General features: G+C 35.9%; 1 protein-coding gene across 1 annotated transcript in view; it reads left to right on the forward strand.

Annotated features, from left to right (window-relative positions):
• Positions 1-24,088, forward strand: part of PUM3 (pumilio RNA binding family member 3) — a 40,892-nt gene that overhangs the window by 8,618 nt on the left and 8,186 nt on the right. The window contains exons 4-14 of the mRNA XM_026453831.1: positions 2,651-2,786; positions 3,377-3,452; positions 5,459-5,552; positions 5,814-5,880; positions 6,907-7,081; positions 8,087-8,190; positions 9,702-9,780; positions 12,047-12,145; positions 13,052-13,105; positions 16,416-16,496; positions 24,022-24,032. Coding sequence (XP_026309616.1) covers positions 2,651-2,786; positions 3,377-3,452; positions 5,459-5,552; positions 5,814-5,880; positions 6,907-7,081; positions 8,087-8,190; positions 9,702-9,780; positions 12,047-12,145; positions 13,052-13,105; positions 16,416-16,496; positions 24,022-24,032 — 976 coding nt within the window. The remainder of the gene's footprint in view (positions 1-2,650; positions 2,787-3,376; positions 3,453-5,458; positions 5,553-5,813; positions 5,881-6,906; positions 7,082-8,086; positions 8,191-9,701; positions 9,781-12,046; positions 12,146-13,051; positions 13,106-16,415; positions 16,497-24,021; positions 24,033-24,088) is intronic.

The raw sequence follows: 24,088 nt of genomic DNA on the forward strand, positions 1-24,088 counted from the left end.
CGCACACACGCACACACACAAAACAATCAGTAAGGATACAGGCCTCAACTAATCATCATAGAATCTGGCTTTAAAGAATCAGTCTGTCCCCAGATAAGTGTCATCCTTGGTTAAGGATGCTTTGGTGAACAAGAAACATACAGATCCTGCCTTCACAGAGCTTAGGCCAAACTAATACAATAACCCATCTGATCGCACAGATCCATAGTAGTTCCAGAGAAGGTGTCGTGCACACATGACAGATTTGATTTTAATTGGTTCAGGACAAGTTGCTCACTGATTGGAGGTATTGGCAGGTCTCCTGCTTGTCTGTTGAACAAACTGCCCATCTCTGTGACGATGTTCAGTGGGTCATTTCTAACCCAGAGCTTTGCTCTCTATTGTATAACATTGCTCTGTTGTGCATTGTCCTGCATTGATCTCAAACAAGCAGTTTCCAGGTTATGTGGATTGTCATATCATTACTTCCTTTGCAACATCCTGAGAATTTTTCTGGTGCCTTTTATTCTCTTTTTCTCCAGCACAGCATGTCTTAACACTGCTCCTTTGTTACCAGCTGAGACCACTGGGGATGGTTTTCTCAGTGCCATCCGCTAGTCCTGGTGCTTGCTTTTTACCCTGCCTAAGGACTGCTTACCAGAGGGACAGCAGCCTGAAGACGGAGCTAGGGAGAGAGGAAGGAGGGGAAGTGCCATAGTTTGCCTTTAGGGCTGTAGGATCTTTTCATGCTCCAGTCTCGCTCTTCTCTTTTATTTTTTCTTTCTCCCTCGTCTTCCTCCTCCCCCATTGCCAGTAGTTTCTCTTCTAGCTGTCTTTTATACTCTCTCTTACCTAGCCTCTCTAATAGATCCCAAATCTTACTTTCTCTACTGGAGTTTTTGATGCCTGCATTTTAAACACATATACACTAATTTCTCACATTGGTGTGAGAAAAGCCATGATTTCTTTTGCTATGGGAGATATGTTCCTGATATCTCAAAATGGGACTCTTGATTTCATTTTCTCGTATTTTTGTAATGTTCCTGATATCTCAAAATGGGACTCTTGATTTCATTTTCTCGTATTTTTGTATCAGTAACTAGACTGATAGAATAAGATGAGAGATTGGATACTAGACACCCCCCACATTGATAAATGTACTGCAGCCTAACATGACGTATGTCAAGGGTACCCAAATATTTATGGAATTAAATTAGTCCTGGATCAGAATATCCTCTATTATATAGTAGAGGATATCATGTTAATATAATGGTAAATACGCCCTCTGTTGCCTATAATCTTTTGTATTACCAGGCAGGGAATATATAAGTAAACAATAAGGGAATAATAAATACATTGTAGTATATTGGATAGCCATTAGAAATTATGTTATTGAGGAATGATAATTTCATGAGAAAACATAATCAAGTTAAATGAAGGCAGATTCTGAAGTATTTTCTTTTTTGAGATAAGGTCTCACTTTGTTGCCCAGAAGTGCAATGGCATGATGATGGCTCACTGCATCCTCAGCCTCCTGGACTGAAGTGATCGTCCTGCCTCAGCCTCCCAAGTAGCTGGAACTGCAGGCGTGTACCACCACATCCGGCTAATTTTTTAATTTAATTTTTTCATGGAGACGGGGTACACTATTTCGCCCAGGGGGTCTCAAACTCCTGGCCTCAAGTGATTCTTCTTCCTCAGCCTTCCAAAGTACTGGGATTACAGGCATGAGCCCGGCCACATTTTGAGTTTTTAAAGATTAAAACATGCATGGAGAAAAAGTAAGAGGAAAATAATCAGTGGTTATAACTAGGTTTTGGTTTTATAGGGCTTTTTCTTTTCTTTTTTGCATTTTTCCCAGTTTTTTTAAGAGAAAGGGAGATAGTTAGAAGTGACTAATTCCGCCAAAGGATTCCGTGCAGGATACTCATGTAAATAATACCCATTTTAGTAAGTTATTCTTTGTTTGGCATCATTGGTAAGTTACTTGGATTTTGAAGACAAAAAAGTGGTGATAGAAAGATATTCAACTTTAATAGTATCACTGTTGGTGGCAAACTTGGAAATTTTGGTTGTTCATTGTCATGACTAAGATAGCAGAGGGCTGTTTCTAGGTGTGAATCCGAATTCTAGCAGGTTGTGTGGCCTCAGATAGAGAACTCAACTGCTTGGTTCTTTTTCCCCACCGTGGAAGGGAGGGTAATATTAATACCTACCTCTTGGAGTTGTTTTAAGAAGTAAGTGACTTAATATACAACAGCACTCAGAACAGTGAATTTTCAAAGTTGTTTTTCCTGTTTTCATTTGGACTAATTTTTGTTTTCATTGAAAGTTGATTATACCCCAAGTCTAATGATCTTAATCTTAAAAAGTAGAATTTTATTTCACAATTGAAAAAGATATTTAAAATATTTTACTTTTGTAATTCTTTTAGTGTCCTTTTCTCTTAATAGGTATCCTGTTAGAAGAATTAAAGATTTAAATTTAACCAAATGTAAAATGTACAAACTGCTCAGAAAGCAAAGTATTTGTGGGGGATGGTGTGTTCCCCTTTCTAGCTTCCAGAATGAGCATTGATCCTGATTAGTGATTGCCCTTTATACCTGATTTGTATTGGTTTATGACACTTAGAATGTTAAATGTAATTGAAAATAATTTCTATAATAACTAGAATCAGCAGCCAAGAAACCCAAATGGGATGACTTCAAAAAGAAGAAGAAAGAACTGAAGCAAAGCAGACAACTCAGTGATAAAACCAACTATGACATTATTGTTCGGGCAAAGCAGATTTGGGAGATTTTAAGAAGGTAATTCTACCTAAAGATGTCTTTGTTAGTCCCTTTGCGACAGTGGAGAAGTCAGTGTACCTTGTAAATAGTGAGATGTCCTAAAATAAATGACGTAGCACTTGGGTTATTGAGGGAGTCCTCATGACACCCCAGTAGAGTACTTGGATGTCTGCCTGTTGCAGAAGTGTGTAGAATCATTACGATGGCATCGGATATGCTTATGAAAATGTATGAGGTTGAAATAAATTTGACATTCTTTCTGAGAGAGTTCTGAGAAAACGAAGGACAATTTCTTATCAGCTAGGTTTTGAGATACTTCAGTATTTGTTATCTTAGATTTGTTTTATTATTATTATTTTTACTTCTGAAGTTCTGGCGGTTAAGATTTGGATTGATACATAAAATTACACCTTTTGAGATGAGTTTCTGCCTTTGAGAAAATTACTTTTGTCTGGCTGCTCTGGAATAGTAATTTTAATGTCAGAGGTTTGCTGCTGTAGAAAAGAAAATCATGCTGAACTTGGAGAACATATACTGGTATGGTTTTTAATTTTGTGTGTTTAAAATAACTTCTTTACTTAAACTGTGTTTCCTTTTCTCATTTGTAGAAAAGACTGTGACAAAGAAAAAAGAGTAAAGTTAATGAGTGATTTGCAGAAGTTGATTCAAGGGAAAATTAAAACTGTAAGTGGGACATACTCATTGTTGCAGTTTTAAACAATTGAAATTGCCTCACTCTCAGGAGTAGCTGACCATTCATGACAGGTGATCCTGTCATTGTTTCCGGTGTATTTGACCAAAAGTTTTAAATATCTTCCATAACACTGAACTACATACAAATTTAAAAGTGAGGGACCTTACTGCTGGAGAGTTTTGCAAAGATTATCAGTTGGCTGTGTCATTTTTTAATAATTCTTAAAATAAACCGGTGTTCTCTTAAAGTTATCTTGAGAAGTTATTAGTTCGGTAGTATTTGTTTAAATGTCTTGTTCTAAACTCCATATAATTTAGTATGTTCTCAGTTGCCAACTTTTTTATATTTGTGATGTGAACATATTACTTGTTTCTTTTCCTCCATGCTTTTGTAAACATCATGCAAATATCTTTAACTAAAATATAATCATTTGAGAATTCTAAAGTAGTTTTCATTGTTGATGCTTTATCCGGTTTTGTAATAAATTTCCAGCGACTCTTGTGCATTTGGATTAATACATAATGGCTTGGAAGACAACAGATTCTCATAGTTTTACGGCTCCTAGCGGGGCAGCCTTTGCCAAGTCAGATGCATAGGTCTAACCAGATGCTATATTACCTCTTGAAGGAAAATAGCAAGTCATCAGCTGCTGCTTTCTTATAAATTCAGCAGGATCTTTTTACAATAGAACTGCCCCCTCAGCTCTGGCAGTTTATAAATATTTCACTCAGGATTCTTTCTCAACTACCCTGAGGTCACAGCTGTGTGACCATGGTCTTAGAAGTGAGTTTGGTGTTCAAATCCTGGCTGGGCTGCTTAAAATATGTGTGCCTTTGAACAATAACAATAACCTATTTATTATTTACTATAGGTTAGGAATTGTGTTAACTAGGACATTCATTGTGTCATTTATCATATTTATCATCCCTGTTATATATTTGATGTATTTGGGACTCAGAGAAGTAAAGATTCTTCCTTGGGGTAATAGCGAGTTCCTTCTCATAACTTTACTTCCCTTATCTGTAAAGTGGGAATAATGACAGCTTATTCTTATGGTTGCTTTGAGATATAAATAAGAACACTATGTTTAAGGCAGTTATGTTGGTTATATAGTAGATGCTCAATATGTACACAAAAACAGCCTTAATTTTTTAAAAGATATTCAGAGATGTCTTACAAATCTTGAAATTTATGACTTTGATGGAAGTATACACTCACCTTCTGATTTGTTGGAATTAAAAAACTTTAAAGACAGAGTGAGCAACAAATAAGCACTGTTGAAGTAGACTGGTACTGTAGCGTAGTAAAAATAATTTTGCATTATGGATGATTTGTGGAGGGTGCTCTAGAAAATTGACCAGTGGGTCCTTCCAGCAGTCATGAGGAGGAATGGTTTAGAGAATCAGATTCGAAACACAGCAACTCTTCTAGAAATATAACTGGATATATGTGCAGGAATTATCATGAAAATGTGACAGATGAATGATTAGCTTATAATTGCCAGTGTGTATGGATATAGTTATATTTATTTCTTTAGGAAGACGTTTAGATTCATCTTACGGATATACTTCTGGTTGTCAAAGCCAAACATTCTTAGATCACTTATATAAAAGTCATAGGGTAATAGACCTTTTAAACAAATATTTCCCTTTTAGGGGCAGTAACTATCAAAGAAATGAGAAGTTATAGTCTGTATAATCATCAGATGGTTTGGATTGGTTTGGTTTTAATTATAATGAGAGGAGTATTGCAGAATGGTTTAATTTATCCTTGCCTCAATGTCATTATTAATTGTACCTATCAAATATGGTAGGCCTTAAAACAAAAGAATGATGTTCTGTGTAATTAAAACAAGTAGTTCTCAGTAATCTAGGTTTGATTTTATCCATGAAGACTACCTTTTTTCTAACAAGAAATTCCAGAAGAGGTCACAATAAATTAATGAGAAACATGACTCTCAAAAGAGAATTAGTCTAACTCAGACTTTTTCCTACAGATTGCATTTGCACATGATTCAACTCGTGTGATCCAGTGTTACATTCAGTATGGTAATGAAGAACAGAGAAAACAGGCTTTTGAAGAATTGCGAGGTATTTATTACATACTGAAGATTATGCTATCATTTGCAATAAGTCACTTGTTTTCTCTTAAAATACCCAAGACTGTCTAGAAAACAATTTTTGTTTAGGTGTGTCTTCTCCAGATCCTTTTTTGTTTTTATTTTTTCCTTGCCTGGGACAAATTGAGAATTATTTGTGTTTCCAGGATTGTGCATTTATTTAGTTCCTCTCTTTGTTTCCAGAGAACTGAAATGAGATCTCAAATCATTGTAATGTATTTTTGTTTTTCAGATGATTTGGTTGAATTAAGTAAAGCCAAATATTCCAGAAATATTGTTAAGAAATTTCTCATGTATGGGTAAGTTGTTTTATTTATAAAATACATTTTTTGTTTGTCTTTTGAAGGCATAGTTTCCAACTGTGCTCAGATGTGAAATAGGAAGTCTGTGGTCTTTATAAGTAGTAGTAATGGCTCTCAGCAGATGCTGGGCCCTATTCTAAGTCCTCCCCCTCCACATGTCCATCTTTTTGGCTGTCTCTCCATCTGTGTTCCTGTCTATATGTCTGTCTTCTTGTCATCCAGTAAACACAGTATATGCGGGGGGAGTTCAAGTGGGGACTTCCATCAAAAGAAGAGGCAGTTCTGTCACAAAGACAGAGTGAGCAACAAATAAGCACTTCTGAAGTAGACTGGTACTATAGCATAGTAAAAATAATATTGCATGATGGATGATTTGTGAATGTTTATCTTGATCCTCTGGAAGAAGAGAGATAGAATAATTAGCTTGTATTTAGCCACCAGCATTAAGAGGGTAGAGAGTGGGCAGGGGGTGGTGGGTGAGTAGACTGATACAGGGTTAGTGGGTTAGAAAATGTCAACATGGGAGAATTTCCTAAATTAAGTGGAATTAGTACTTGTCTTGACCAATCTTTTTGAGTGTAATAGTGTGCTAGAATATGATAATCAACAACAAAAAGTGTAATATATGCAGTTGACAAAATTTTCAAAAACATATTCCTAGCTATAGTTACCAGCTATTTGATTCTTTTAGGATATAGTTAAAATACTTGTGATTAAGTCCCATCTTCAAAAAGAATCTTAGAATATGATTTTCTATTTCCCTGAATCTTCTGAATCTTTTACTTTTATCTTTTTTCCTGCCATACTTTTTTTTTTTCTTTCAAGCGGAACAGTTTAATAGGAACTGACATTTATCGAGCATTTACTATGTGCTAGCCCCAGCTTCTCAATGCATGCTTGCTCATTTACTCCTCAGAGCAACACAGATTGATGAGTTGGTCTTGGAGGAAGTAAGCTGTGTTTTATTGTCACCCAGCTTTCTCTTTCTATCATTTATTTTTTCCATGATTGTGTTGCGTTTAGAAGTAAACCACAGATTGCAGAGATAATCAGAAGTTTTAAAGGCCATGTGAGGAAGATGCTGCGGCATGCGGAAGCATCAGCCATCGTGGAGTACGCATACAATGACAAAGCCATTTTGGAGCAGAGGAACATGCTGACAGAAGAGCTTTATGGGAACACATTTCAGCTTTACAAGGTGACATCTCCAGAAGTCTTTTTCTAGTATTTTTACTTTTTCTATGTGCTCTTCCTTAACTTCCAGTGCCCTATTTTTAGAATGTATTATTTTTTACCTTGGCTGGTTCTTTAAGAGACCATCTTATGCCCTTGATTTTCCCTCGTGCTTTATTTTGTCTCTGGTGTAGTAAGCAAGTGATCATACTTACGCTTCTCTTTCTCCAGAACATTGGCTTTAAATCCACTTCCAATCAACTTTTGTTCATCTCCTAAGTACTCTGTGTGTAGCGCTTCAGTACTTCTATTTTTACAGTCAGAGTGAGGGAGAAGACTCCTAATAGTTATCAAAGTTGTGTAAGCACCCCCAACCAGCTCTGGCTGAAGTGTGTTGGGCTCTGGTTGCTAGCTTCTCCTGTACATGCATTGCCCTTCTTCAGATTGTATCTAGAGATGAAGGGGAGTAGAGTTACCTAACCTTGGACAGAGTGCAGGGATTGAATCTGAGAATAGTGAGCAGTGGGACTAGCTGGTTCAAGAATCTATATCAAACCTTGGAACATAAATGCACACATTTGTCTGAAGCGATATGGATTGATTCCTGGGTTGCCTCCATTAGTCAGGTTCAATTCTTCGGTTGAATTTGCTGCTGTACTAATTTTGTTAACAGTTCATTATATTTAATAGGAATAGCCAACTAATTAGAAAACACATGGTGGCAAGAATTTGTGAAGTGACTACTTGATCTCATAATTAGGCGAGAGCTAGGTGCTTGGCAAGTAACTATTGACTGGTTAACTTGGTTGGTGTTTAGCCTGGCTCTTTAAATGCATTGATAGATATACAGACTGAGAATCAGCTAGTCAGGTTACTCCACAAGGATATACAGCAGAGCTTTCGTTATGTAAATGTGGGAAATCTTAAATTTGTTAAAACTTACTTTAAAATGACTGTAATTGCTTTTCTTTGTCCTGAAGTGAAAAAATGGATTAAATTTAGAGGGGTTTGATTTTTTCTTTTGTTGCAGTCAGCAGATCACCCAACTCTGGACAAAGTGTTAGAGGTACAGCCAGAAAAATTAGAGCTTATTATGGATGAAATGAAGCAGATTCTAACTCCAATGGCCCAAAAGTAAGAAAGTTGTTTTTGTTTTTTTCTTAACAAATGACATTCAAAGGAGGAAGGTTTTACATAACTGTTGCCCAGAAGAGCTAGATATTTCCTGCTTACAGGTGTTGATCTGTCCTAAATAAGAGTGCAAAAGTATTGGTTTGAAACCATTCTTGGTGCAAAAGGAGATTTCTTTTCTGATATTGTACCCTATAAAATGACAACTAACATGCACTCGTGATTTATGAGCTTTTTTAAGCAATGAAACATTCTTTCCCCAAATAAAATGTTACATGGAAGCCATGTATACTAAACAATTTCACAAATATAATCTGTTACTCAAATTTGGTTGTAGGCAAGGTGCAGTGGCTCGCGCCTATAATCCTAGCACTTTGAGGGACCAAGGTGGGAGAATCACTTGAGGCCAAGAGTTCAAGACCAGCTGAGGCAATAGCAAGACTCCATCTCTATGAAAAAATAAGAAAATTAGCCAGGCTTTGTGGCATGTGTCTATAGTCTTGACTGCTTGGGAGGCTGAGAGGCAGGAGGCTTACTTGAGCCCAGGAGGTGAAGGGTGCAGTGAGCCACGGTTGTGCCAGTGCATTCCAGCCTAGGCAACAGATTGAGACCTTGCCAAAAAAAAAAAACAATTTTTTTCAAATGGATTGTAAGACTCAGAAGCCTGTGCCTGTGCCCTTCATGGCATCTGTCCCGTAGTGGAGTGGCTGAGCATAGCTTTTCGGACCCGATTGCCTGGGTACAACTCCTGGTTCCCCACTCCCCTCACTAACTGTATAACCTTCAGCAACTTAACCTCTCTGTGCCTCAATTACCATATCTGTAAAATTGGGATAATAATAGTACAGGCTTCATAGGAATTTTATGAAGATTAAATGGATTAGTTGTTCCAAAACATTCAGAACAGTGTTTTACCCATAAAGACAGTGTTAGTTTTTGCCGTATACTTGGATATTGCCTGTGAACTTTAGGTCTTTGATGCCTGACCATCACCCTCCACTGTACACCTAGATCTACCAAGTGTCACACTAGGGGGTTTGGATTAAGTAGGTGCTACTGCAATTGCTGACAATGTTTGGTTCATTCAAGTTTTAATTTTGCTAAAATTATTTTGTGAAACAGATGGATTGTGAAGGGTGTTGACAGAAATAAAACAATTATTAAAAAAATAGGTCCACGTGTGGATTTCTAATCATCATGTCCAGTGCTGGGGAAAAAAATGAAGATGTCCTTATTTAACAGAGCAGAGCATATTTCAAGTGTTAATTTTATGTTTGCTGAGTAGATACTAGAAATTTGTACTGGTCTTGGTTGTAGATGGCACTAAATCAATTTTACCATCTAAGTTTTTATTTAAGCTTTCATATTTCTGAAAGATGCGGTCTATTTTATGACAAATTATATTCAGTAAAACCATTTCACTTGTTTAGATTACTTTAGGATTTCTGAGATTACCTATCTTGGTATGACTAGTGCCAGATTTGATGAGTCTTTCGCTTTTTTTCTGTTTTCAGGGAAGCTGTGATTAAGCACTCATTGGTACATAAAGTATTCTTGGACTTTTTTACCTATGCACCCCCCAAACTCAGATCAGTAAGTTCTTGGTTTTTGTTTTTAAACTAAAACATGGAGAAAGAGCGGTGTAGAAATTTAAAAAAACTGCTTTGATGTACATTGTCTTTTGGAAATTTTAGAGTTGCTTCCCTATTTAGGGAAGATAATTTACTCACCTCCCTTTGAACATGTTTGCAAATTCCATTTAGATATTCCAGTAAACAATAGAATTGACCCTAGTTTTACTAGTCATATTGAATGTTTATACCTTAATTATAATCCGGAGAGTATCCACTAGCTAGCCTACTCTGAAAATTAACTAACTCATGGAGGAATATTCAAGCATTTGGGTAGTTTTAAATTCAGCTGTGCCAAAAAAAAAAAAAAAAAAAATTTGCTTGGCATTAAAAGGTTAGAGGAGGATACGTTTGTAAAACTAAATGGACCATGAAAACCTGGACTTTAAATGATAGAAGAACAGAGAGTGAAGGTAAATTGCACTGCCCTTCAAGTCAGTCATGGGAATACAAATGAGAATTCATCATTTAGTTCCCTGAACTTCATTTGCCTCATCGTACAGTGAGCTCATTGTCCATTTGTCCTCATTTTCCAATCACAAGGGATAATGAAAATAATGAGACTGACTTAACAATATGCCAGACTATACATTCATTGGAGTTTTGACTCTCTTAAAATTGGCATGCAAAATAATTTCCCAACGGTAGCCACCCACCTAAGCTTATGGTTTGATGACCATAGCAGCACCTTCTCTTTCGGAGATTTCTCTTATTTCCTGCAAAACACAGTATCCCACAGTTCTGAGGCAGGCCTGTATGCTCAGAAATGACACAATGATTATTTGAATATATTCAGTGGTAGAAAGTATCTTTTTAGTGTTGAATGTTTCAGTAACAGCAAAGAATCTTTTGTAACTTAGCATGCATGTAAAGTAATGAGACAAATTGTCTTTTCTGGTACTGGGGGCATTTTCAAAAGAGACTTTAAAAAAAAAAAACCTTTGGGGAAAATGGAAGCCTAATTGGGATATATACATGACTTTCCATCCGGGTAGCTCTGAAGAGATTCCTAAGTTCTGGTATGTTAGTTGAAACTGCTCTTGAGAGTCATCTTGGGAAGCGATGTAAGACACTTGAGGGTGAAATTGTTTGTTCCTTGATGAAATTAGGCACCTATCCTCTCTTTCCTGGCATGAGGCTTTGTATTTATTTATTTAACGTAAATTTTTAAATTGGGAATAGACTAAAATGGGGCTCTGAAGCTGTTCGTTGCCAGAACTCATTTACATCCTATGTGCTTAGACTTTGAAAATATAGGACTGGGCACGGTGACTCACGCCTGTAATCCCAGCACTTTGGGAGCCCGAGGCGGGCAGATCACAAGGTCAGGAGTTTGACACCAGCCTGGCCAATATAGTGAAACCCTGTCTCTACTAAAAATAAAAATTAGCTGGGGGTGGTGGTGGGCGGCTGTAGTCCCAGCTACTCGGGAGGCTGAGGTACGAGAATCGCTTGAACCCGGGAGGTGGAGGTTGCAGTGAGCCGAGGTCGCACTACTGCACTCCAGCCTGGGCGACGGAGCGAGACTCTGTCTCCAAAAAAAAAAAAAGAAAGAAAATATAAATAAGAAATTATGTACATGGAAAATGAAGGCTAAGAGTTAAATTAAGCTAAGCTACCTAGTGAGAAATTAAATGTTTTTTACTAAAGGGTCATTTATAGGTGAGGTCTTAGTCTAAATGTTAGTACAGAAATTTTTCATAAGGAAATATTATATAAGCATGTTTGTGGTAAAGAATATGATTTTTGGAGGTAATCCTGTTATGAACTAAAAAGGGAACTTTTTCAGTCAAAATGAGGGTTTTGATTCTGTTTATTACATACGGGTCTCTTTTAGGGAGGAGCATTTTCTTTATCTCACTTATTCTGTTAAAAGCTCCCTTCTTATCACCACCAACTCCTAGGCTTCTTTTTCTTGGAAAATTATTAGAATATATTATACTATGCATATAGTTTGTGACTTTTTTTTTAACGGACATTGGTAAAAGTCAGATACTGTGTTTAACAGAAATTGTCTGCCAGCAGTATTTACTGCTCTAGATGGAAAAGAACGTTTCTAGAAAGAGGTTGTGTTTCTGTTTGATTGCCTACAAAATGAAATTGTTTGCTACCTGGCATTCTCTTCCTTTCCTTCTCTCGGCATAACTGGCCCCTGTAGACAGACAGATAGAACAGCAGAAAGAAGAAAATAAAGCAGAGCCCTGTTCCTGACAGCATTTGTTCCCTAGGAAATGATTGAAGCCATCCGCGAAGCAGTGGTCTACCTGGCACACACACACGATGGCGCCAGAGTGGCCATGCACTGCCTATGGCATGGCACGCCCAAGGTAAGTGTGATAGCACTTGTGCATTTAAACTGTACAAGTCAGGGCCATGCTTTATCTGCAGGCTTGATTTAGCTGTCCTTAGACTTTTAATCTCCTTTGGTCTTTTCCCTGTTGTACACAGCAACATTATCTTCCAAAAGTTGTGTCTCAGGGCCTGATGGGAATGAGCCATCTTCTTTAGGCCTACTGTTTCTTCTTTTCTCTGCTGTAGTAGAAACCTTAAAGTTTCATTAAAGGATGGGAAGAGATCTATCAAGCAAGTAAACATAATATGTATTTAAGCTTTAGTTTATAGAGGTTTTGGTACCTCCTCACTTAGTGATCGTACTATGGCAGAGGGAAATGGGAAGGGCTAACAAACAGCTGGCCACACACATTTGCTCCCATAGGTGTTAAGTACTTGAGGGAAAAGGTAAAGATCCTTATTAGTCACAGAAGTTTAACAAAAATGATCATTATTTCCTTGGTCAGCATAATTCTACCTTTAAAAGATAATTGTACTGTATCTACTTTTTTAGTGCAAATTTAATTTTGTTCAACAAATGTAGATGAGTACTAACTGTTTGCTAGACTCTGCATTTGAGGACAGTTCAGACCTTGGAAGAAGGGTCTCTCTGGTCTCACTGTGAAAGGTGGCTTCACTAGGTTTGCCTTGCAATTTGCAATTTAATGGTTCCATATTTATGTCTGAATGGATTGTCACATACACATCTAAGCTTGTAATAGTTCTAAGAGAACTTCTTTGGTATATTACAGTTTTTTCATTCTGGCTGCATAACTATTTTTACTAATGAAAAAATATGCCACTCAAATGAAAACTTAATAAATATCACATTAAAATGTTTAACTACAAAATACCCTTAATATATAACTGAAAGTGCAGTGAGACAATCTTTTCTTTTTAAGGATAGGAAAGTGATTGTGAAAACAATGAAGACTTACGTTGAAAAGGTGGCTAATGTAAGTATAATAAAACTACATATTTCTTCAAATTATTTTTAATAGTAAGATGTATTCATGTATATTACAGAAACTTTGGAAAAATTCAGAAAATTACCAAGAAGAAAATTATTGCTTTATTATAATTTTCTGTGCATATACATGTATTTTCATATTTTATCTACACAAAATGGAAATCATGCCACATGCATTCTTTTCTCCTTTTTTAATTTAACATTATATTGTGATAGTTCTCTACTTTTATTAGATATTTTTTGAAAACCTGGTATTTACTAGCTTTTTTGGTGAATTTGTCCAGTCGTGTTAATTAAACATGGGAATTAGTGCCTGGATACGGGATGTCCATATTTTAGTCTCTGGGTGAATGATGCCAGATTGCACTTCAGAAACTTGATACTAGTTTTCCTTAGGACCAAAACCATAAAAGAAATTAAAATGTATCTTTTTATTTTTTAAGAATAAATTTGCAGTGTGGTTATGGAAATTTTTAGTTGTTAAATTTTATAGTTCTTTAGAAATGCAGTAACAATTTTCCTTATTTTTTCTGTGGGATTTGTTGCTTCAAAAATAGTGTTTATATGTTTTTAGATATTAAATAATTTTTCATGCTGTTACTATGGAGTACTATAACTAGAAAATATGTAGTAAATACAATTTTAATTTTTGAGTTATATTTTATAAATTTGACGGATAGCAGTTCATCAGTAAAGTTCTAATTTATTGGTGAACTAAAATTATGTAGTAATCAACTACTTTATCCTTTGAAACAAATCCAGTGAGAACTACTAGCATCTGGTGAATACTTCAACTTATTTGAAATAGTAAGTCAAACAAGTTAAAATTAATGCTGTGTGATTGTATACTTGACTGTTGTCCTCTGTTGGGCTAGAGATTAGAAGAATTCAGAAGGCAGCTAACATTCCTATAACAAAGTGATATATGGAATTCTCTGATGAGTTGTTTCCAGTGTATGTGATTTTTTTTATGATTCATAATTCAATGTTAAGTAAATTTTTATGCGTGGCATTCTAATTTGAATGCTTTACATTAAAATGAGTAAAAACTAGAATGTTAATAGAAAATTCACAAAGGTATTAATAGTACGACATTTTTAAATAATTAGATTGTTTTAGTTCTACAATTCGGTTATGTCAGGTAATTCAACACTAAGTTTCTTGAGAACCTAATCCCAGCATGGCATCATGATGGTAACAGAAATTAACAATACATATCTTTTTAAATCTCTAAGAGTTACTTCTAAAGGGGTGATAAACTAACATTACCCATGGATTTGATCCATGGGTTATTTAGAATTACTAATTTCCAAATATTGGGGGTTTCTTGATATACTCTATATTTTGTTCCTTTTAAATTTATTGAGACCTGTTTTATGCCCTAACATATGGTCTACGTATTTTGAAAATAATATATTGTAGAGTTGTTTGGTGGGGTAGGTATTCTATATTTGTCAATTAGATCAAAGTAGTTGATAGTGTTCATACCATCAATGTTTTTACTGGCTTATTATTTTCTAATTCTATCAGTTGCTGAGAGAAACATGTTAAAATGTCCAACTATATTTGTGGATTTGTCTATTTCTCACTTATATTCAATTCTGTACCAGCTTGTGTTGTGTTCATCCAGAAATATTTTATGCTTGGTTATGCTTATGTGTGTCTCAGTTAAGAGAACTGAAACCAGTGATTTTGTACTAGGCACATTGTTCTTCATTTTGTTTCCTTCACTTAATTCATATTACGGGTCATTTTATTTCAACATACATACATCTGTCTACCTCACTTTTCTTAGTGACTATAATATTTCATCATATGCCTGTACCATAATTTATTTAACCAGCCCCTACTGTAGCGCATTTTGGTAGTTTCTAGAATTTTTAAAATTACAATTAGTATTTCCGTGAATATACTCGTATGTAAGTCTTTGTACTTACGTGGAAACACATCTGCAAGATAAATCCCTAGAACTAGAATTGCTGGATCAGGTCATACCTGCATTTTAAATTTGTATAGGTGTTGCCAGTTGCTCTTCAAAGAAGTTGAACGACTTTACATTCTCATCAACATAAAAGTGTGCCTGCTTTTTCCTAAACCTTTGATAAATTATCTATTGTCAGAGGTTTTCACCATCGCTTATAGGATAAATGGCATTTCATTGTTTTAATTATTGTCCTTAATTAGTTCCTAAAGCATTATTTCATACATTTAAAGACATTCGTACTTCTGTTTTTTGTGATCTGACTCTTCATGTTCTTTGCCCATTTTTAGTTGGTTGTTGGTCTTTGTATAGTAAGGGTGTTAGACCTTTGTTGTTTATCTTCAGTTTGTCTTTTTGACTTTACAATTAGCAACTCCGTTATTGTTTCTGATTGAAATTGTATTATCTGTGATATTCATCAGATCTGGCTCTGAATGATTGTGGATTATTATCAAAAATCAAATTCCTATCAAAGTTTAAAACAATTATATCAAAATCCAGGATACTCGTGCAACAAGCTCTGGAAACAGGTTTTTGTTTTGTTTTGTTTTTGTTCTTAACATAAAGTAGGTGTTCTTTAAATGTTTGGAACAGTATTAGCATCATGGAAATAATTTTATTTCGAAAGATAAGTGTTGTGAAAGCCACATGTGTATTTCTGTGATCTCATGCAGCTATACTTTTTTAAAGTAATGATTTTTATATCATTCTCATTCAGTGTATAATTATACTCCTCTAGTTTATCTTTTTCATGTTTATATTCTAATTTTGTGAGATCACGTTAAAGAAATCGAGCAATATAGAAAAGAAAATTGAAAATTGTTTGTATAACCCAGAGATGACTATTACAATGCCTTGCCTTCCAGGATTTTCTGTGTACATGTATTATGTATATCGTGTGTGTGTGTATGTGTGTAAACTTATGTGAGTTTATGTTTTCTTTTTCATGATTGGAGTATCTTATATATGTGTTTATATATGTAGGTTTTTTGAACCTAATCTTATAACTTGAACTTTTAAGTATAATTTTCAAGTAGCTATTCATTAACAGCATACCTGTTTACATAGGTATTAGTTTTAGACTATTTGGTAATGAATAATGTGCTTTAAAAAAAATCAACCTTACCTCTAGAATATAATTAATGAGGTCATGATAAGAGAGAAAGTTCGTTAGAATAGCTTTTATTCATCTTGTTTATATTATGTTAGACAAGTTGTCAATGTAGGTAACCTTTATGAAGATATTCTGTGTGTGGAATAAGAGGGAAAATCTATGCACTTGTTTTTAACCTTTATTGGCTTCCAATTCTTGCAGGGCCAATACTCCCATTTGGTTTTACTGGCGGCATTTGATTGTATTGATGATACTAAGCTTGTGAAGCAGATAATCATATCAGTAAGTAATTCTGATGGTCTTGAATTTAAGTTACATCGATAAACCAGTTGTGGATGTGTAAGCTTGATTTCACCATGCATGTGTAAAGACTTACAGCTGTGCCTTCTATCAGTATTTTTGCTTACTTTTAAGTTAATTATGTTTTATTTTGGAGGTTTTATTCCTGTATAAATCTTAACCTTGTAACTTGATATTAATACTCTTTTAAATATTTAAGACTGGTCAAATTAAGATTTAACAATTTTATTTTGGATTAGGATAACATGGTACTTTAGACTATATGCGATTCTAAACTATGGAAAGTTAGCAAAGTAATATTTAGATATGATCAGAAATTAGCATAGTAATTCCTCAGTTATTCCAGAACTCAAATACAAGCAGAGGATATCTGTGACCTATTAAATTCTCTCTCTCCCTGTGGAGAAATAATTACCTCTGCACAGTTACCCAGTTAATCATTACATCTGTGCTGGATTGAGCTGATGGAGAAGAAAAATGTACAAGACTCACTCAGTTGTGATGCTTCTTAGAGCTTTTGTAGGGTCAAATTACAAGGTATAACTCAAATTAAAACTCTAGCTTCCTTTTTACATTTCAGCAATTCCTTCTAGTCCAGTGTAATGACCATAAAGTGGTAATACATGAATGTAGTGTATTTGTCCCTAAACTTGCTTCAGAAAAACTAATTGTCCTCTTAGGGGAAGTACTCCAAAGTAAAAATTGCATTCTAAACTATTTGTTTTCTTCATCTGTATCAATAGCCTCTTTTTCTGATTCTACGATTGTCTTTTCTCTTCTTCTATTTTTAGCGTATGAGTGGTGTTGAGTATATGGTAGAGGTTGCAGCAGAGTGGGGATAAGAAAATACAAGCTTGATAGTAGTGACCAAACTTGGAAACGTCTTGAAAACCACATAATCTGTATAGACATAGGTTATTTGTCTGAAAATTACACAAGCCTTTCTGTTTGATATACATGAATGGGACCCTTAGAGAAATCTTAGTGACGACAAGTGGTACTTTCACATCTGCGAGAAAGAAGAATGTGGATGATTCAAAAAGAGAATTGACCTGTTGTCGGGTGGTGGTGCTGTGGTCTCTCTTTGTAGCCCCTCGGGATCAGTAGAGCTGAGTGTAGTAGAAAAAGTATACCAGCTAGTGGAGGGGAAGATTGTTTGCTTAGATGCCAGCTGTAGGTCCCAGTGTGTGTGAATTTCTCATGCCCTTGCTGTCATTTTCCAACTTTACCCTTGACTATTTTAAGATTGTGATGACTTTCTTTGGGACAGGATTGTGGGAAGAAACAAGTTGGCAAGACTTCAACGTTACAAACTGAGTATTTTGACATGTTTCTTGTGACTTTATTAGCCTTTTGACTCCAATCAATAATGATTGTTTTTCATTCCTGTGACAGAGATGTGAGGCCATAGAATTGGCTAATGAATAAAGTTGTTTCACAGAAATGGAAACAGGCTGGGATATTGAAAGTTTGCTTTTGTTTAATATTTTCACGACAACTAAAATTTGCATAACTGTTCCAAATGGATTTCAAGAGAAACCAGATTTCCTTCGCAATTTGCCAGAATTGTCTGTTAATTTTTTTCCAAAGATATATGCTACTTAAAGTTGCTGTTGAAACAGTTTTAATTCCTTATATCACTTTGATTCCCACAACTGCTTAACCCACATTCTTAATGACTTTATCATACTTAGGGCAGCTTTCCCTGAATGGCCTGATTTGCCGATCTCTTGTCTGTAACTGACAAATGTTCAACAGGTTCTGTGTATTATTAAACTGTGTAGCTTGTGATAAAATTCTGGAATGCTAATTGCCCTCGAATTTTTCCCACCCCTCATCTACGACAAAAACAGTTGCAGTATGCAGTGCTTTTAAAAAATAAACAGGAAAGCTTAGTGTTGCTAAGCACTCTGTTCAGGGCACCCAGACTTCCCAAAAATGTCAGGTTGAAATCACAGCCTGGTCAGCTGAGCCTTTCACCTTTCAAAATGGATATGAGCTCTTTCTAACTACTTTACTTTCCTAAATAAACATAAAGTTTCATCCAGTTTACCTTTGTAGTCATTGATACACAGGCGGTTTGACAGCAATGTTCATTGGAAAGTAAATAAGTACACTAGCTAATTGCTGTTTGAGGGTGAATAAATATTGATGCATATTTTTAAAGGCATTGTCTTTAAAATACACAGAAAGGTATGAATAATACAGTGAACACCCAGCCTCCTACCACCTGGCATAAAATAGAACTTGACAAGTACAGTTCAAATTTAAGCCCTTTGTGTACCCATCCCTGGTATCCTGTCATCGCCCCATATCTACTATGATAAATTTGGTATTTATTATTCATATGCATTTCCTTATCCTTTCACTGTATGTAGACGTTTTTTATTTTGTAAAACATGTATCTAATTTTATTTCACATGTTTACAAGTTCTGTATAAATAATGTCTTACATGTATTCTTCTGCATCTTGCTTTTTTTCTTTTGTCATGTTTGTGAGATTTAGCATCAGGGGTCGGCATGCCTTTTTTATAAAGGACCAGTTAATAATTATTTTAGCCTTTGTGGGGTATATATGGTCCTATCACGTATTCTTGTTCATTTTGTTTTCGTTTTTTAAAACCCTTTTGAAATGTAAAAACTATTATTAGCTTGCAAGATGGACAAAAACAGGCTATAGGCTGGATTTGACCAATGCACCATAGTTTACCCATCCATATTCTAAATCATTTATTTTTCACTGCCAAATGGTATTCTATTACATGTGACTATACTGCTATTTATTTTCTATTTTTCTGGTGATGGATGTTTAGATTGTTTACAATTTTAAAAACTAACTTTAATTCTTAATTTTTGCTAATCCAAATCCATGAACATTCTTGTATATGTCTCCTTGGGACATGTTAAGTTTCTCTAAGGCACTTAGCAGAATCTCTGGGCTGCCAGTTTTGCTGCATGTGTTTATATAGAGAGTCATGTGTTCCTATTTCCCACTCAGCCACTACAAAACCATTGCATTACACAGTGCTTTTAAAAATAGCCAAGAAAGCTTAGTGCGTTGCTAAGCATTCCATTTAAAGTAACTAGATTTCCCAAAATGTCAAGTTGAAATCATAGCCCGATAATCACTGCTTGTTTTCTGTTAAGACTAAGCTCTAGTGTAATCACCAGATAGTGATCTTCTAGTCAGATGTGGTCTCCCCACCCACTCAACTACTGTAGTCTTTTTCTTTGCCATCCTTTCCTTGAGCAGTGAATCATGATCTCACCCAGGGCTCACAAACCTGCAAAACTTTCATTGACCAGATAGGTAAATGAGTGGCCAGGCCGGGTGTGAGACAAGGAGATGTGGGAGGGACTGTAAGAAATGGCGAGAGCACACGCCCTCTCCAAGGTGGTGAGCGCCATTCAGCTCCTGTCCCTGGCAGTGTGAGCTCCATGGCGATAGGTCTTCACATTTGTTTTCTGTTTAATTGAGGTAAACTACACATAACAAAATTTACCATGTTTACCATTTTGAAGTATACAGTTAAGTAGTATTAAATATGCTCATTGTTAGGCAATCTCCAGGACATTTTTTATTTTGCAAAACTGAATGAGGCACTGTACCCACTCAACTAGACCTTCCAGTTTTTTTATTGCAACTGGAAAGGTAGACTTTTGCAAATAGTCACCCTGTTTTCAGAACAAAACACTCGGGAAGCTGCCTGATGATCTAACCTGCCCTCTATAGTTCTGTTAGCCATTAGTTAAATCTCTTAGTTTTAACTTTTTATTAACTGTCTTCCCTCTTCACTAGATTTTAGGTTCCATATAGTAGTCTGCATTTCTTTTTGTCCCCACAGCAAACTACCGTAAGAGTGGACACCACAGGCTCAGTCTTCAGCACCATGGATGGGTTGATTTTTACGTTTCTAACCTTGACCAAAAATGCACACACTTTAACCCTACTTCATGTGTGCATCTTTTATTTTGACCTTTACCTTTCCTCTTTAAAAGAGCATTGGCAAAACAAGAGTGCCAAGGTATCTAGCTAGAGGTCAGCACAAGGCAGTCAGAACTGGCCAAAGATGTCTTCAGAAGGAAAGTCTTTGTAATTCCCATGCTTTCTTTGTTTACTTGCCTACTTTAGAGCTTAAGAAGAAATTACAATAAATGGGCTTTTGTGAATTTTCTGTAAGTTAACTCTTGTTAGGAGTAAGCTAAGCCAGAACCTTTCAAATTAAACAGTTTTTGCTATTCTTTCTCTTGAGGGTGAAAACTCATGACTCAGCTAGCTTTATTTAATCTCCATAGTTAAGGAGGAGATACATATTGAGAGGTATGTTTTTCATATGAAATAATTATTTTGTGACAGCTTTCGCTTTGCAGTGTGACTTTTTCTGATTTGCTCCTGGTAATAGCCCATGCGTTACGCAGGTAGGTGTATCATTTCCTTTTAAATATAAGGGAATTAATATGCAAAGAGGTTAATGGATTTGCCAAAGGCTACACAGCTTGAACTCAAGACCCCAGAGACTAAATTCTGCACAGAATTAACTATGCCTTAGCTGTCTCTTACCTGTTTATACATGTTACTGGAATTGTTAGTACACACCGTGTGATAATCCAGAACATCCTCCCCATTTTCTCTGTAACCCGAGTTAAAGAGAAGTGAAGTCTGTAGTACTCTTTCAAAGATGTGTGTTTTTGATGGTAGGGGAAAGCTGGAATGAGAGTGATCTGGGGAAGGATTAAATGATACTACATTTTTTTTTTTTTTTTCTGATCAATAAGGTGGGTTGAAAAATATTACATTTTGAAGTAAATGTTTTTTAGTTTTTTGTAAAATTGCTATTTATAAACATTGGCATTCTTTTAAAAGCCTTAATTAAATATGAATTTAGATTCTAAATTCCTTAATTACAAACCAAAAGGGAGTAAAGTTCAATGAATTTGGGGACTGGTCTGAGTAGTATTTAAGCACAGGTTTTATGCGTATCATGAAGTCCCAGTTTCTCGTTTTATAAAACAATTTCTGCCCAAGCCATATGTGTCGGATTAGTCCCTAAGCGTGGAAGCTGTGGAGAAAGCGCGCTATATTGAGGAATACATTGCCAGCGTCATGCCTCCTCCCTATACCAAGGGAAAAAAATGTTAAATGAAAGTGAAGAGTAGCCATCACTACATACAGTTTTTGTTTTTTTCTTAAAAAAAAAACCACATTTTTAACATGTTATAGTTCAGAATCATTTTGTTAAGGGCCGCGAAGTTTTGTTTCAGTTTTTTTGTTTTTGTTTTTGTTTTTAACTGTAGAAATTGGCCCAGCCTATGTATTATTCTCACCTCTTTCTTTGAACAAATTAACAAAATATATAAGAAATTAAAGCATTTGTCCTCCTTTATGAGTTGGTTAAAGCTTAATATAGGTACCTAAAGGTACACTAAAGGCACACTCAAGTTACGCCGTATTTGGGGCATTAAACGCTTCGTTATCAACAACACGTAGATTGTCCGGGTGTGGTGGCTCCTGCCTGTAGTCCCAGCAGTTTGGGAGGCTGAGGTGGGTGGATCACCTAAGGTCAGGAGTTTGAGACCAGCCAGGCCAACATGGTGAAACCCCGTCTCTACTAAAAATACAAAAATTAGCTGGGTGTCATGGCGCAGCCTGTAGTCCCAGTTACTCCGGAGGCTGAGGCAGGAGAATTGCTTGAACCCAGGAGGCAGAGGTGGCAGTGAGCCAAGATTGCGCCACTGTACTCCAGCCTGGACAACAGAGTGAGATTCTGTCTCAAAAAAAACATAGATTAAATTCACATTGGAGCTTGTTTGCCTTGAAAGAGTTCCCTACCTTGTAACAAGTTCTGTATATTTTGTGTGTGTGTGTTTTCCCATTTATTACTGAAATTTTATGTTCATTTTCCCTGGGTGCTTGAAATTATATATTCATTTTGAGGTGGTTAGAACTATTGAATTTTCAGTTCTCTGAAAACTTTTATGTTTTACATGGGAATCTTTATACCGTGATCTTAGACTTCAGAAGTAATTAGGAGTGCATAATGAGGATCGGACTGCTAGAAACAGGACATAGTGATCAGAAGATTATGATCAGTGCGCAGCTCTCAGTAGTGCTTGACTCCTAGTAAGCACTTAACGAGTGTTAGCCACTGTTATCAGAAGCATGCTATACTTTTGTGCAAAAAATGAGGGAAGGTTGGGATTTTAAAAAGAGAAACATGGTGTTTGGAACCTGGAGCAGCAGCATCAGCTGTAGGATCATGACACAGCGAGATTCATGGTCCCATGGTTGATGGCTGACTTGATTTTGAGCTCGGTTCCTCACACTAAAATTGCTAATCTCATCATAATAAATAGGTCCTTTTAAGAAGAGCAGATCTGAATATATCATCTCAGAGAGAATCCCTTTCCTTAAGAGGAAGTTTTATGTTTGAAAGAGACTGGATTTGGAGTTGGGAGAACCAGGACACTGCCACTGTGAGTCCTCTGGCAGGTCCTCTCCTCTTTCTGGATGCCTCATCTGTAAACCTGGCCAGTTGGACAGAACTCTTTCCGAGGCCCAGCCAGTTCTAAAGAATATGGGGTGCTCAAACATGCACTGAATACTTGTAAAGTTTGTTACAAGAAATAGGAGTGTCAGAGGTGAGGAAACAAATTGATGACTCTTCTGTTGGATCTTCTCTATTAAGAATAAAGGAATTTTTAAAAATTTTCAAGTGACTTTTCTGTCTTTGAAAACATCAGATTTACACAGGAGTTTAGTTAGGGTGGGGATGACATTGCTTTTGTCCCTTAAATTCGAACAACTAGAAAAGGAGGTTACTGTTCTTGGGTATGTTGATTGGAAATGTCATACAGTGTAATTTGTAACTGCTTAGTTGAGGCTTTCTGGATTTGGTTTCCCCTCCTCCTCTGTTTTTGTTTTTCATTGCGGTAGCCAAACAGCCTTCATTTGCCATGAATAAGCAACCTAACTTTAAAAGCCTTTATCCACTTGTTCGATTTAACAGAGTTTCTTTATCTCCTTTCACATATATCCCAGCAGGGAAATTCTAATAGAAATGTTCTTCATTCATGCCGATGCTACATTTAAATGCAGCTGCAAATTAACTGTCTCTACTCAGTGACCTCAGCAAGTGATGTCCCTCTTAATAGTGGCCCAAGAAATACTGGCCATAATGAATGAAGATAACACCTTTAAATATTTTTTAAGTCCTTGGGCTTGGTCAGTTAATATAAATGAGTTGTTCAGTAATGCTAGTCACAAAAGAGAATTGATTCTGTGTTCTAAGTGTAAATCTCTGTGTGCTTTAATGAGACAATTTCAGAACTAGCTCCACATTTTCCATGAAGTACACTGGGAAAAACAGTTAAGTATGTCCTTCACCATTGAAATTCCAAGCATACTTTAAGAGTGTAGATATCAATTCTTTTTGTTGTTGTTGTTGTTGTTTATAATTTTATAGGACATTGTACTCACTTCGGCGGCACATACACTATAATTTTATAGGAAATTATCAGTTCCTTATTTAGCATAGTAAATGACAAATATGGAAGGAAGGTCCTGTGGTACTTTT

The sequence above is a fragment of the Piliocolobus tephrosceles genome, chromosome 14, assembly GCF_002776525.5.
Source record: "Piliocolobus tephrosceles isolate RC106 chromosome 14, ASM277652v3, whole genome shotgun sequence".
NCBI lineage: Eukaryota > Metazoa > Chordata > Mammalia > Primates > Cercopithecidae > Piliocolobus > Piliocolobus tephrosceles.